Source organism: Capsella rubella, unplaced genomic scaffold (assembly GCF_000375325.1).
Source record: "Capsella rubella cultivar Monte Gargano unplaced genomic scaffold, Caprub1_0 scaffold_1, whole genome shotgun sequence".
Lineage (NCBI taxonomy): Eukaryota > Viridiplantae > Streptophyta > Magnoliopsida > Brassicales > Brassicaceae > Capsella > Capsella rubella.
The window spans coordinates 7,866,847-7,881,506 of record NW_006238923.1 but is presented as its reverse complement, the minus strand read 5'-3'; the positions used below and the strand labels follow the sequence as shown (position 1 = coordinate 7,881,506).

At 36.7% G+C, this 14,660-nt stretch overlaps 4 protein-coding genes and 1 non-coding gene across 6 annotated transcripts; 4 read left to right on the top strand and 1 right to left on the bottom strand.

The window, feature by feature from the left end:
- The first annotated feature begins 921 nt into the window (after positions 1-921).
- Positions 922-3,324, top strand: LOC17897004 (UDP-glycosyltransferase 85A2). Its single transcript, XM_006307304.2, has 2 exons — positions 922-1,488; positions 2,205-3,324. Exons 1-2 carry the CDS (start codon positions 972-974, stop codon positions 3,140-3,142), a joined length of 1,455 nt encoding a protein of 484 aa, XP_006307366.1. The 5' UTR covers positions 922-971; the 3' UTR covers positions 3,143-3,324.
- A 335-nt stretch (positions 3,325-3,659) lies between these two features.
- LOC17899018 (UDP-glycosyltransferase 85A7) lies at positions 3,660-5,601 on the top strand. Its single transcript, XM_006307620.2, is given in 3 exon segments — positions 3,660-4,420; positions 4,564-5,209; positions 5,211-5,601. Coding segments are annotated over 3 exon segments (1,446 nt in total). The 5' UTR covers positions 3,660-3,903; the 3' UTR covers positions 5,494-5,601.
- A 96-nt stretch (positions 5,602-5,697) lies between these two features.
- On the bottom strand, positions 5,698-8,736 carry LOC17900085 (RNA-binding protein 24). Its single transcript, XM_006304005.2, has 6 exons — positions 8,402-8,736; positions 8,191-8,314; positions 7,722-7,839; positions 7,238-7,271; positions 6,621-6,918; positions 5,698-6,038 (listed from the first exon to the last, which is right to left on the bottom strand). Exons 1-6 carry the CDS (start codon positions 8,585-8,587, stop codon positions 5,932-5,934), a joined length of 867 nt encoding a protein of 288 aa, XP_006304067.1. The 5' UTR covers positions 8,588-8,736; the 3' UTR covers positions 5,698-5,931.
- Positions 8,737-11,683: 2,947 nt separating this feature from the next.
- TRNAM-CAU lies at positions 11,684-11,768 on the top strand. The gene is given in 2 exon segments: positions 11,684-11,721; positions 11,733-11,768. It is a non-coding gene; the product is annotated as a tRNA-Met (tRNA).
- Positions 11,769-12,147: 379 nt separating this feature from the next.
- On the top strand, positions 12,148-14,417 carry LOC17899894 (methyl-CpG-binding domain-containing protein 8). Of its 2 annotated transcripts, XM_023777308.1 has the most exons (3): positions 12,380-12,690; positions 12,762-13,369; positions 13,743-14,417. In XM_023777308.1, exons 1-3 carry the CDS (start codon positions 12,466-12,468, stop codon positions 14,224-14,226), a joined length of 1,317 nt encoding a protein of 438 aa, XP_023633076.1. In that variant the 5' UTR covers positions 12,380-12,465; the 3' UTR covers positions 14,227-14,417. The 2 variants fall into 2 exon arrangements, with proteins under 2 accessions (XP_006307203.1, XP_023633076.1); XM_006307141.2 differs by having other exon boundaries at positions 12,148-13,369.
- The last annotated feature ends 243 nt before the right edge of the window (positions 14,418-14,660 follow it).

Sequence of the window (14,660 nt, the reverse complement as noted above, 5' to 3'; positions counted from 1 at the left end):
TCATCAAAATCATTTAAAAACTCAATAAAACTCAAATCTCTTAAATTTATATTGTGAATACACCCCTCTTAAATTATTTTACAAAAATGTAGGATTAGTTTCAACAATTAATGCAATGTTATTTGGAAACAAATATTGAAGATTTGAGAGGATTTTCTTAGTTAAAAATACAGAAATCCAAATCTCATGGTTTTAGGTGAGATTTGTAAGGATTTTACAAAAATCATATGAACTTCCTTAAAATCATCAAAATCATTTAAAAACTCAATAAAACTCAAATCTCTTAAAATTCTATTGTGAATACACCCCTTTTAAATTATTTTACAAAGGATTAGTTTCAACAATCAATACAATGTTATTTGGAAACAAATATTGAGGTTTTCCAAAATGTTAGAAAAAAAAGAAAGAAAAAAGTAGTCAAAGTTTGTGAACACTTCTTTCTTTCTGTGCTTAGCTAGTGAATTTAGACTTGTTCGATTTTGAAAAGTAGTATTGCGTTTTGTGACAAAAATGTATTTGTCCTCCGGTGAATTGCAACATGTCCCTTCGCCCGTTTTCCCACCGATTGTTGTCTTTTTTTATTTATTTTTTAAAAACTAAATTTGATGGGCAAAAAAATAAAAGATCTAGCATCGACGACCTTGATTATTGAGGCCACTAGTTTTGACTATGCCTAATTTCACATTACAGACGTGAACTCACTTTTTGATTAAACAATATTATCTTATATAACGATTAAAAAATTTATACTTAAAACTACACAAACTTTGATCTCGAGAGCGCCTATGCCTTGTACGGAAAAAATCTTGGCATGTGAGAGGCAGATCTTTCGACACTTCCCACGTGCCAATAAGATTCATTCAACCTTTCTATAAAACGGAGTCCTATAAGCCTAAAGGAATCATTCATATCATTCACCATTCACAATACATTAACACTTTCATTTTTTCTCGGAATAAGAGAGCAAGAAAATGGGATCTCAAGCCATTCCCAGCGTACAAAAGCCACACGTAGTTTGCGTTCCTTACCCAGCTCAAGGCCACATCAACCCTATGATGAAAGTGGCCAAACTCCTCTACGCTAAAGGCTTCCACGTCACCTTCGTCAACACCATCTACAACCACAACCGTCTCCTCAAGTCCCGTGGGCCTAACGCCGTCGACGGGCTTCCTTCTTTCCGGTTTGAGTCCATCCCTGACGGTCTACCGGAGACTGATGTGGACGTCACTCAAGACATCCCTAGCCTTTGCGAGTCCACAGTGAAGCACTCTCTCGCTCCGTTCAAGAAGCTTCTCCGGGAGATCAACGCCAAAGATGATGTTCCTCCAGTGAGCTGTATCGTATCCGATGGTTGTATGAGTTTCACACTTGACGCAGCGGAGGAGCTTGGTGTCCCGGAGGTTCTTTTCTGGACAACCAGTGCTTGTGGCTTCTTGGCTTATCTATACTTTTATCGCTTCATCGAGAAGGGGTTATCGCCGGTAAAAGGTCAGTCTATATATGTATGTATTATTATTTTTTCTTTATCAATGACTTAATCCGTGTTACAAGATTAAGTTTAACTTAGAAACTAGAAACCACTAATCATCAGTGAGGTTGTATATTTTACGTGTAATACACACGAATAAGAGTAGTCAACGTGAATACAACTTGTTAGCTAGCTTTTATCTATATGTGATTTCGTACTAAAGGTTTTCGGACTTTACCAAAAAAGAGGCCCGCGCGCAGAGATTCCCCCAACTTACTATATAATCCAAAAAGAGGTCCAATATATATAATATATAGATCATTGAAACAAACAAAAAAACAATGCAAATTTGGGCTGAACTTTATAGACCATCAAACCCGGAAAATATCATATATTTTTAATTAGGCACTGAAAAATCACGATGATTGCGAAACATAATTGTCATATATAGTGGGTTCCCTACTGAGTTTTTGTTTTCATTGGTTATGGATAACTTCAAGTAGGAGATAACTCCTACTACAACGTCAGCCAAAAATGATAGTTGAGAAAAAAATAAATAAATCAAAATAAATTTTTAAAAGTCCAAGAGAAAGTAAACTCTTTATTTTTTATGATATCTAAAAAGTAAACTCTATATAATTGTCTGACATTGTTGACCTATAATACCCTTTTTTCTGGCTATGTTCTTTATACGGTTATTGAGTTAAAACTGATATTTTGGTGGTGTATTTGGCAGATGAGAGTTACTTGACCAAGGAATACTTAGACACAGAAATAGACTGGATACCAATGATGAAGAACCTAAAACTAAAAGACATCCCTAGCTTCATCCGAACTGCTAATCCTGACGACATCATGCTCAACTTTCTTGTCCGTGAGACTGAGCGAACCAAACGCGCTTCAGCTATCATTCTTAACACGTTCGATGATCTCGAGCATGATGTCATACAATCTATGCAATCTATTATACCTCCGGTTTACTCTATCGGACCGCTCCATCTACTCGAGAAACAAGAGATCGGTGAGGATAGTGAGATCGGACGGATGGGATCGAACCTTTGGAAAGAGGAGACGGAGTGTCTTGATTGGCTAGATACCAAAGCTCAAAACAGCGTTGTTTACGTTAACTTCGGGAGCATAACAGTGTTGAATGCAAAACAGCTTGCCGAGTTTGCATGGGGTTTGGCGGCAACGGGGAAAGAGTTTTTGTGGGTGATACGGCCAGATTTAGTAGCCGGGGATGATGCAATGGTGCCACAAGAGTTCTTAACGGAGACGGAAGACAGGAGGATGTTGGCAAGTTGGTGTCCTCAAGAACAAGTCCTTTCCCACCCAGCCATTGGTGGGTTCTTGACGCATTGTGGATGGAATTCGACGTTGGAAAGTCTATGCGGTGGAGTTCCTATGGTGTGTTGGCCATTCTTTGCAGAGCAACAAACAAATTGTAAGTTTTCTTGTGACGAATGGGAGGTTGGGATTGAGACTGGCGGAGATGTGAACAGGGAAGAGGTCGAGGCAGTGGTTAGAGAGTTGATGGATGGAGAGAAGGGAAAAAAGATGAGAGAAAAGGCGGAAGAGTGGCGGCGCTTGGCGAAAGAAGCGACAGATCATAAACTTGGTTCATCGATTGTGAATCTTGAGACGGTTGTGAGAAAGATTCTTTTAAGGGAGTAGGAAACTGCACAAGTATACAATGTTATATTTTCAACACAAGATGGTTATAAAAATATGTTATACATAAAACGCTGGTCGAGTATATGTGTTTTTAATAGTCTGTGGTGATATATATACGTCGAAATTGTGTAATTGTTTTGTGATGTTTGCACCAAATTAAAATGTGAAATTGCGTTAACCGATCGAGAAGAAGTAGCAAATTCGCAATCATTGGAGATTAAAATACAGAATCGGCTGTAAAACAATATTATTTCCTTAGTCTACCGCTAGACCAAAAATTAAGTCCAACAAACCAATAAAGTTGTATTCTTCTTGCATCAACTTCCAAAAACATATAAAAGGTATCTTGTCCCTTTTCAACATTTGAGTAGATGACACGCACAAAATAATACTAAAAAAATATAATGTCTAGTCTGTCTAGTTTGTCTTTATGTAATGGAGTTTCAATGTTTACACTCGTGTCCACTCCCATCATCGAAAAGAAAAAAGAAATGGCATTTCCTACCGTAAACTCATCTTTTCGATTATTAGATAATAAACCAATATAATATTTTTGTTAAGACTTGAGCGTACAAATTGACACAAATTTGGCCTCGAGGTCGCTCATGCCTGATATGAGAGATCTTCGCATGTGAAGCAGATCTTTCGACAATTCGCACGTGCGAGAATCATAAGGTCTCCCAATATTTCTAAAAAGAAGTCCTGAAAAGCCTTACTATATATCTACAATCATTTTTCTCGGCACAGGGGGATAAAGAAAAATGGGATCTCCTGCCGTTTCTAGCGGACAGAAACCACACGTAGTGTGCGTGCCTTATCCGGCTCAAGGGCACATCAATCCGATGCTAAAAGTAGCTAAACTCCTCTACGCCAAAGGCTTTCACGTCACCTTCGTCAACACCGTCTACAACCACAACCGTCTCCTCCGCTCCCGTGGTCCCAACGCGCTTGACGGGCTTCCTTCGTTCCGTTTTGAATCCATCCCTGACGGTCTACCGGAGACTGATGGCGACAGGACGCAGGATACCCCTTCCGTTTGTGTCTCCACCGAGAAGAACTGTCTCGCTCCATTCAAGAAGCTTCTCCGGCGGATCAATAACGGAGATGATGTTCCTCCGGTGAGTTGTATTGTATCGGACGGTGTGATGAGTTTTACTCTTGACGCCGCAGAGGAACTCGGTGTCCCGGAGGTTATTTTTTGGACCAACAGTGCTTGTGGTTTTATTACTTTTCTACACTTTCATCTTTTTATCGAGAAGGGTCTATCTCCTTTTAGAGGTACTAATTGTTTTTTTTTTTTTATTACTACTGATTTTGATTCATATAATATAGAAGAGAAAACGTCCTTAATTAATTTAGGACCACTAGTGTCGTGTTGTTTACTTAGATTACTTACTAATAATAATGGTGGATTTGGACAGATGAAAGTTACATGTCTAAGGAGCATCTAGACACAATTATAGATTGGATACCGTCGATGAAGAATCTTAGGTTAAAGGACATCCCTAGCTACATCCGTACCACTAATCCTAACAACATAATGCTCAATTTCCTCATCCGAGAGGTCGAGCGATCCAAACGCGCTAGTGCTATCATTCTCAATACGTTTGATGATCTCGAGCATGATGTTATCCGGTATATGCAATGTATTTTACCTCCGGTTTATTCGATAGGACCGCTCCATCTCTTAGTGAACCAAGAAATCGACGAGGCTAGTGAAATAGGACAGTTGGGGTTAAATCTGTGGAGAGAGGAGACGGAATGTTTGGATTGGCTCGATACTAAAACTCCAAACAGTGTTCTTTTTGTCAATTTTGGATGTATAACGGTGATGAGTGCAGAACAGCTTGTGGAGTTTGCATGGGGGTTGGCCGCAAGTGGGAAAAACTTTTTGTGGGTCATTCGGCCTAATTTAGTGGTCGGAGAGGCTATGGTGGTTCCCTCAGAGTTTTTAGCGGAGACGGCAGACCGGAGAATGCTGGCAAGTTGGTGTCCTCAGGAGAAAGTCCTTTCCCACCGGGCTATCGGAGGATTCTTGACGCATTGCGGGTGGAATTCAACATTAGAGACTCTCCGGTGGTGTTCCAATGATATGTTGGCCATGTTTTTCGGAGCAGCCTACTAATTGTAAGTTTTGTTGTGATGAGTGGGGAGTGGGTATAGAGATCGGAAAAGATGTGAAGAGAGAGGAGGTCGAGAGGGTAGTTAGAGAGCTCATGGATGGAGAGAAGGGAAGAAAGCTAAGAGAAAAGGCGGAAGAGTGGCGGTGCTTAGCAGAGGAAGCGACTAAGCATAAACTTGGTTCGTCGGTCATGAATTTTGAGACGCTTATAAATAAATATTTCTTATAATCTTTAATAAGACGAACAAGTATTGTAATGCGGTAGTTAATTACACATTATATGATGATCATATTAGTGGTAGACCTTGGACCATTCTATAGATGTGTTTTACTGGTATATAATTAGATTTTGTTTTTACTGTTTGTATCCAGTGACAATTACTATAGAATAACTTTAGCATTAAAAGTAGTCGAATTTATTTTATAATAGAAAGAATATCAAAGTCGACATATTATATTATTCCGTTAGGAAAAAGAAAAAAAACATGACAAGAGTTGAGAGATAGAGCCATCTTTATTTTGGCAGTCATGTTAAGTCATGAATATGGTTGAGAAAAATTAATAAAAAGCGAATTAGCTTCTTTCTTTTTTTCTGGTTGGATGAAGAGAAAAAGAAGCAAAAAAAAATGTCAAGATTGTACAAGTTGGAGTTGGAGTTGAAGCTGAATCATGAAGATGACGTCAACTCTCTGCTGTTCGTGGTTGTACTTTCAGGTGCATCCGTTGGATCGTATTCTCCTCCTCCTTCTGAGACTTGTTGTGGTGCGTGTGATTCTGAAGTAACAAAAACGAACATTACGTTAAAACTTTATTTTTTGACATAAGAATATAACAAAATAGTCAATCCCGCACATAGAACTTATTTGTTTGGTGGCCCCTCTGCACATAAGTTTGGATAATTGCTTAAATAGAGAGTCTAGAGAGTGGTCCATTTGTGAGTTGTGTGACTAGATCTTGAGAATCAATTATATACAAAAAGGTGACAGAGCTTTTCTCAAAAAATAAAGGTGGCAGAACTCACATGCAAACACTATTGGTTTATGCATTTACATACACATATGTAAACATGCATGACCCATGATGTAGGATTGACAGGGGTGAGAGAAAAAAAAAACACTAGACAGCTCAGTTCACATGGACATGACGCAATTTTATATATCCCATGTGCCAATCATTCACTCTTTTTGGTATTTCGTTTAAGCTTCACTTAATTATTTAGTACTTAGTTGTAATGGTGATGAATGTAATTGCACAATGGAACATGCATGCACATTGGTTAACAATGTCGTTGGAGAAAATACAACGTTGAAAAAAATGTGAAGGAAAACAAAATCAATAACGTTATTTAGGACTCACCCGTGGAAGAAGATAGTGTCCCTTGGGAAATAGGGGGATTAGAGGAAGTGGGAGCCTCGACATTGGATGGGTAGATTATGTAATTAGAAGAGCCAGCGGGTAAACGTTGTTGCTGTTGTTGATGATGATGATACTGATACTGTTGATGATGAGGTGGATATGGTCTAGGGCTTGGAGCTTGGAGGTAATAGTAAGGGGAAGGCATGATGTTAGATGATGATGGTGATGTTGCTCCTCCTCCTCCGTACATTTGCTGTTGATAGTATTGTGCCTGTTGGAGCTGTGAGTTGTATAGCGCCTGCATGTAAATAATTCAGCACTGAACATATTATATATCAATTAATACATCACTAACCTAAACAAATACATTCATAATAATCTTGAGTTTCTTCTTTTTCATTTACCCTACATTTCTTCCACGGCCTTAATAAACGATTTTCCCCTACACATTTTGCCAATCTAATAAGCAAGTTTTCTAGGTACATTCACAGCCGCTAGCTAGAATCATACGACATCATCTTATATATACCATTGCATGTGGTCTCTAATTGTATATGTATCATCTATGTCATATGGACAGAGAGAGAAAGAGAGGAGACAGAGATAGAGAGACTGACTTGGTGGTACCCATATTCAGAATTGTAGGTGTACCTGAAAACAAGAGAATTAAATGATGCAAAACCAATTAGTCTATATATTCACCAAAATACCGAAAACAATTCTTGTTAATTATTTTACCTCGACAAATTTAGTGCATGCAAAATTCATCGAGACAGAAATGTACTCTTTATATACACATACATGACATATTTCACTATTATTGTTGCGATGTTTGGTCCGGCTAATCTTCATTGCATAAATATGCATGCCTTTTTATATTGACAACTAGCTACTATACAAGTATTTATATGTATTATGAAACATGTTGTATTTACAGGCTGACTCCAACTTGCGCAAATTGAAGCATTAAATATCATCTTCTGCCTCTTACCATTTCCATCGCATTGGACCATTTCCTTGTCTAAGCAAAAATTTATAAATTTCTTTACACCCTTTGGGCTTAAATTTATTAACTTTAGTTATTATTCGTTAATTGCTTACCCGTACGACGGATACATGAGCTGAGCAGTCGCAGCCTGCTGCAGCGGAGCAGCCATTCCGGTATAGCCTGATTGTCCACCACCTTGATATTGACCAGGGCTTCCTCCTTGGCCTCGTCCTATGCCATCATTGAGTAATAACAAGTTTTACATTGCTAATAGCATTATCAAACAATGTAGCATTTTATTCTTTGTATGCATATCACATAAACCCCATATATTTCCAATATAAGATTAAAAACTGATGAAATTACGTTTTGAAAACATAAAATAGTATATAATTCATCATCGTATTAGTTTTTAAATCTTCTCAAAACGATTCCCGATTCACATAATATAATTAGCCATATGTTGCCAAAAAAAATAAAAACTTCAGCGAAATGGATAAGAAATAATTTATAGAAAAAAATAAATAGACTACTGAGATGATCATCAAAGTTCAAATTCAAAGAAATTGAGTTTTAACAAACCTCGAGGCGTCGATGGTCTTGGCCGTCCAAAAGACGCAATATTGCAATTCGCCTTTCGTCCATCGATCACAGGATTGGGATCAGAGACCGCTCTCGTCGCTGCTTCCGGCTCACGAAACGTGACCTGGACCATGGAGATGTTGACATGGTGGTCCTCGAGACTAAAAGAAGAAAAAATGAAAAATTGGTGGAGATAGATTAAAGAACTTACGAAACCGTAGCCTTTAGATTTGCCGGTAGTCTTATCGGTGATGATGACGGCTTCAAGAATCTCACCGAACTGATCAAAGTAACGACGCATTTCATCGGTGGGAGTCTCCCATGCTAAACCTCCCACGAAAACTTTCGTGTGAGTCGTGTCTCCGAACGGTGATCGGTAATAGCTCGTATTAGACATATATTTGTAAACTGTTTTTGGGTTTCTTGATGATGATGATGATGATGGTTATGAACGATATATTCACCGATAAACAAAAAAAATGAAATGAATGAGAATATATGAAAATGGGGTCTGTCTAATTAAAAGATCAGCCTAGACAGAAAAGAAGAAAAGATTGTAAATGAGGGAAAGTTAGCTCCTTTATATCGTCTGAATAAACGACTTTTTCATAATTTTGCTCTCTTTTTTCCTTTTTATTTTTTTTAGTTGTTGTTGCAATTTGCAACGCTTAAACGGTGCCGTATAGAGAAAGATAGACAATGTGTGACTTGGCGAGTTATTTGGGGTTTTGTAAGAAGAGTGACAAGGCAAGCACTGAGTATGTCTTCGGCTCTTCGCTGTCTATATAACTATGCCAGGTTTTAACATTATAGCTCTTCCACAACTTTTTTCATTCTTCTATTAAAATACCTTCTTTTCTTTTTTTCGAGTCAAGAAGAATAAATATTGCATAAGATCAGCATACGATGGTGGCCGGGAATGATTTATATAGCATACCATGCAATTTGGACATAATATAGCCTAAATAACGTTAAAATTAAACCTTAAATCCTAAAAAAGTAAACTTACACTCTACAAACTAATAGCTATAGACATTCTAAACCCTAACCCTACATAATCAACTTTTTAAACCCTAAAACGAAATCTTAATTTTGTTGTTAAAATGTTGTATTTTCTATTTCTGATTTAGATTTTAATTTTGTTTTCCTTAATTATTACTAGCCAGATGTAAAGTACAAGGACTATAGGTGTATCAAAGATTAGATATATACTAATGATGATTATGCCGATCGGATTTGTTATGACTTTTTATGATTAGTGGAAGTCCATTGTTTAATCCACCAAGCCATTAAAAGTAAAAAATTGGTGAAAAAGATAGTTCTGAAGTGAGTATATAATATATCATTGTAGTTATTTCTCATCCCCTATCCAATTGTTCTAATTAGTGTAACGCGTGAAATTAAATGTTTTCTATATAACCAATCATATATATTATATACAACCAATTATATATTATATGTTTTTGATCATTTTGATGTGATTGTATAATTATGTGATTTATGTCCATTAGAATTCTAATATTGACCTACGTATGATAGTTACAGAAGTATATCTATTGAATTATTATTTTTTGCGTTGCTACAACTGTACGACATACAACGTTCATGCAAACATTTAGCAAAAAAGATAGTTTAATGAGGAGGCAATAGACATGTATATATGTAAATGTAGCTGTAAAGGAGCTATATATGTGAAAGTGGAGAGCAAAAGAATTGAGAAGATCAGATGAAATGGGCAGAGAGTTATAACAACTGCTTTTACATAGTCTCCCGCACGCATGCACGCACCCAAATAACGACGACCATCCCTCTTTATATCTCCTTTTTTCTCTTCTTTCTCTAATCCAAAAAAATATTATTAAACCCCACTGTCACCTATTGATCAACGTCAAATTGAATAACTGTCGTAGTTGACCAGAAAAAAAAAGAGAGTATGTCATTTGCCAGATCATACTTACGTTTTCATTGGTGTAAAATTGGTTTTGTTAAAATAATGCAAATCATCGTGGAGATAGTAACTGGCGGATACCTAAGAGAAATTTACATGAAAATGTTGGTAGATGACAACAATTTTCATTGAGCCATTACAAATATTATTTGTTTGGTACTAAAAGTAAGAATAGAAAAAAAAAGTGGACCAATTTGGCAGCATGGCAAAAAAGAAGAAGAAGAAGAAAACAGCTGTTGAGTTGAGTTCGATGAACTGGCATATCCCTCCACGTAGACCTCTCCTTCTGTCATTCTTCTCTTTTCCATGATCTAATGCTATTTATAGCTGGCTCTCTCTATAATCTAATTACACTTTACACACAAAATCAGAGAAAATAAACTTAATGTTCTCAATATTCCAATATACTTGGATAGACCTTACAAAAATAAACCAAGCAACGAATATAAAGTCAAATTGATCATCTAAAATTCTGATTGCTAAGGTGTATAGGATATATCAAGCCATTTGTATGAAGAATACCAAATTAATCATCTATATTCTTACTAAGGTATGTAGGATAAATAGTATAGGTTTTAATTGATCCTCTCCAAGAAGTAATAATTACAAAAATGGTAAATTGGGTAAAATTGGGTAAATTTTCATCTACATTCAGTGTATATATTTAAATTGGATCATCTACATCAAAGTAACATCGTTTTATTATAGATTTTGATGAATTTAAATTTTCAAGTAAAATTATACAATATTTAGTTCTTGATTTTAAAATTATAATAAAAATAATATGTTATTAGTTTTATCATTTACAAATACTAGTTTAACTCCTACGTTATTTTTAGAGATTAATTGTTCGATTTTAAAATTTACATTAGATATTAGTGGATTTATATGTAAAAATATAAAGACTGATCCAATCCTTAGGTAAACACTACTATTGCAAACAAGAGTAACAAAGTAGTACAATCCATATATGTTATTTCAAAATTTTGTGAACTGAAATGATCATAATGCAGATTAAGTACATTACTTTTGAAGCTTTTGACTATGCTAACAATTTTGATACAGTTGATTTTGCTTTGTTTAAGTTATCAAAATGATGATGTGATATGATTTATTCTGTTATTTAACGCTCTCTCCTAATCTAACAAGTTAACAATGGGTCTATCTCAAGACAATGTTCACTCAATTTTTATTGAAAACGATGTAGTAAGCATATATTAATAATGCCTTTCTGTTTTAAAAAAATTAATAAACATTGAAATTTTTTTTTTTTTTGTTATCAAACATTGAATTCAAAACTTGTAAATACGTTTATAAATTTCATAAGTTGATTTTTTATTGTTTACTTTTCTGAAATGATGATTTAGAGTGGATTTTGTATATAATAAATATTAGATTACTCTATGTTTTGTATGGCTTTATAAGCTGTGCTCATTTGGTCGATGAAATTTAGCCATTAAAGTATATACTCTTAAAATCCTAATTATGACTTGATTTAATCAAGATATAGATACAAAATAAAGAATTTGAGGTTCAAATAGCATAGGGGTGGTGGCGCAGTTGGCTAGCGCGTAGGTCTCATAGCTACTGAGTGATCCTGAGGTCGAGAGTTCGAGCCTCTCTCACCCCATTCCTTTTGTATTATTTTTATATAAAGCGCATTTCAGGCCCAATTTCAACATTCCGATATCATCTGAAAACACATTACCCATACATATGCAAATGATATGTTTTATTCGATTTATGAACCGGTAAAATTACAGTGTTAAATCAATTACAATGTCAACATGTATGATTGGAAAATTTAGTCGAATAAAAAGAGGAGTTTTGTTTTTAATTTCATAAAAGAATCAAATATACAAAGTTACAAACATTTGTAAAACAGTCGTTTCGTTACGTTTCGTTATAATCAAAATCAATTTTGGTATAGCCGGTTTAATTGAAAATTAGATATAAACCGAACCGAAAAGCTAAGAGCGAGAATTAAAAAGCAAAAGCGAAGGAAGCTCTGAAGTTATCGGAATTTTGGATCTTTTTGTAACCCGTCTTTTGATTCCGCCGTTTTGCGTCTCAAGTGTTCACGGCGGCGACCTCCATGGAGGACGACGGTAACCTCCGAAACAACCACCACAACAACTTCCACGGTAGTTCCGGTAACCGTTTATCAGCCGAATCTTTGCCTTTAATCGATACGCGTCTCTTGTCTCAGTCAGAACTTCGCGCCCTCTCTCAGTGTTCTTCTCTCTCTCCGTCTTCTTCAGCGTCTCTCGCTACTTCCGCCGGTGGAGACGACGATTTGACACCAAAGATTGATCGCTCCGTTTTCAATGAGTCCGCTGGTAGCCGGAAACAGACGTTTCAACGTCTTCGCCTTTCGCGCCACCCTCAACCACCGGAACCTCCGTCTCCGCAACGTCAAAGAGACGATTCCTCCCGTGAAGAGCAATCACAAGTCGCGTCGCTTCTCAGATCTCTGTTTAACGTCGATTCGATTCAGAGTAAAGAGGAAGAAGACGAAGGAGGAGAAGAAGAAGAAATCGAAGAAACCGAAGGTCAGATCCATTATAACAGCTATGTTTATCAGAGACCGAATCCTGATTCGATTCAGCACGTTCTGATTCAGGGAACCTCCGGGAGTGAAATCAAGAGGAAACGAGGACGGCCGAGGAAGATTCGGAACCCTAGCGAAGAGACGGATGCTATGGATTTAAATGTTGAAGCGTCAATGTATGCGTCTGTAGATATCAATTTGGGAATGGAGAGTAGATATGGTGATTCAGGAACCTCCATGGATTCAATTTCAGTCAAGAGAAAGAGAGGTCGTCCTCCAAAGAATAGAAATGCAGTGAACTGGAGAAGCGAAGAGAAGGAAGAGCTAGTGAACTTGGAGAACAGAGAAAGTACAATGGTGGATGTCTCTGCATTGGATAAGGAGGAGTTAGTGAATTTGGAGAACAGAGAAGGTGCAATGGTTGATCTTTCAGCATTGGCTAATGTTTCAGAGGATCCATATGGAGAAGAGCTGAGGAGGATCACTGTTGGGTTGAATACAAAGGAAGAGATCTTAGGTTTCTTGGAACAATTGAATGGTGAATGGGTGAATATAGGGAAAACGAAGAAAGTTGTGAAAGCTTGTGATTTTGGGGGATACTTGCCTAAAGGATGGAAACTTATGCTCTATATCAAAAGGAAAGGTAGCAATATGTTGCTGGCTTGTCGCAGATACGTAAGGTATAATAATGTTTCAGCCTATTGTTGCTTTAGTTGTCTTCATTGGTTCTGTTTATCATCTGTGTGTTTGTAGTTGGATTCAATAGACCTGGAATATGGCAGAGAGAGAGTAGTAACTGACACTCATTTTGTAGCATAGGGATAGTCAGGACTCGAGTTTGGTATATAATAGTGTTTCAGCGCTGCTGCTAGACTTTTGATTTGTCCCTTTTGTTTGCTTTCTATCTTCTTGAACATATTAAAACATGTTTACAAGACTTAAGGGATGCTATTGGAATTGCCTATCGTGTGTGTATTCTTTGCCGTTCTAGCTGTTGTTATCACCCTTAAGTTCATAATTATAACATTTTTTTCTTTCTATTTGATTATATAGTCCTGATGGGCAACAGTTTGAAACCTGCAAGGAAATCTCCACGTATCTGCAATTTCTTCTTGTATCCCGAAGCAAGAACCGGCTCAATTCTTTGCAATCTTACAACAAAACTCTAGGTCAACAACCATTGATGGCTAACGAATCTCTACTAGGTAACTCTGATGCCATGGACTTGTCTGTTCCAAACTCTATAACAAACCACAACCTAGAGATTGGAAAAAGGGTCGGTGATGTGTTTGAGGAAGCAAAAGTTGTAGAAAATGGCGATGTAGCTGAGCCAGTGAAAACCAGTCTGGTGGAGAAAGATAATAATGCAGGTTTTCTGAATGGAGACGATGACAGTGTTAATATGAAGAACATAGATGATGATAACATGGAGAATTTGGCAGATCTATCGAACCGAAAAGACCGAGAAAAAATTATGAAAGGCCTGTCAACGGCGACTGAGGAGCATCAACAGTATCTCAGCTCTCAAATCCACTGAGTTCTGTGACCAGCTCGTTTATCTTGAACAAATTTCTCATTATAGTTCAGATTTTATGTTTCATGCAAAACTAAAGCATGTTTTTAGCTAACAACAGGATACAGGTAGAGTCAATGTACAAATGGCAGAAACCAAATTGTTTCTTCAAGAATCAAGATCGAAAGAAAAATTCAGTGGTTTTTTTTTTGATTTTTTCCAATCAATTTGTGCAAAAGTCTTTCTACGTCACTGAACTTATATTCTACTAACAAACAAATCTGATTAATGTGTAATCGCGTTGACATGATGAAAATGTTGTGTATGATTTGGGTTATGTGTTTTGTATTAAAGAATTTATCAAACCTTTAAATATGTTGGACAAGAGGACATGTCTTTCTCCGTTTGTCACGTCAGTGTAATTAGCCTTTTTACGTTATTGACTTAGCGCAAGTTCT

Coding starts and splice junctions, on each gene's coding strand:
- LOC17897004 (XM_006307304.2), top strand. CDS start 972: ATGGGATCTCAAGCCATTCCCAGCGTACAAAAGCCACACGTAGTTTGC. Junction 1,489..2,204: donor GGGGTTATCGCCGGTAAAAG/GTCAGTCTATAT, acceptor TGTATTTGGCAG/ATGAGAGTTACTTGACCAAG.
- LOC17899894 (XM_006307141.2), top strand. CDS start 12,234: ATGGAGGACGACGGTAACCTCCGAAACAACCACCACAACAACTTCCAC. Junction 13,370..13,742: donor GCTTGTCGCAGATACGTAAG/GTATAATAATGT, acceptor TTGATTATATAG/TCCTGATGGGCAACAGTTTG.
- LOC17900085 (XM_006304005.2), bottom strand. CDS start 8,587: ATGTCTAATACGAGCTATTACCGATCACCGTTCGGAGACACGACTCAC. Junction 8,315..8,401: donor AATCTAAAGGCTACGGTTTC/GTAAGTTCTTTA, acceptor TCCATGGTCCAG/GTCACGTTTCGTGAGCCGGA. Junction 7,272..7,721: donor CTCATGTATCCGTCGTACGG/GTAAGCAATTAA, acceptor TCTTGTTTTCAG/GTACACCTACAATTCTGAAT.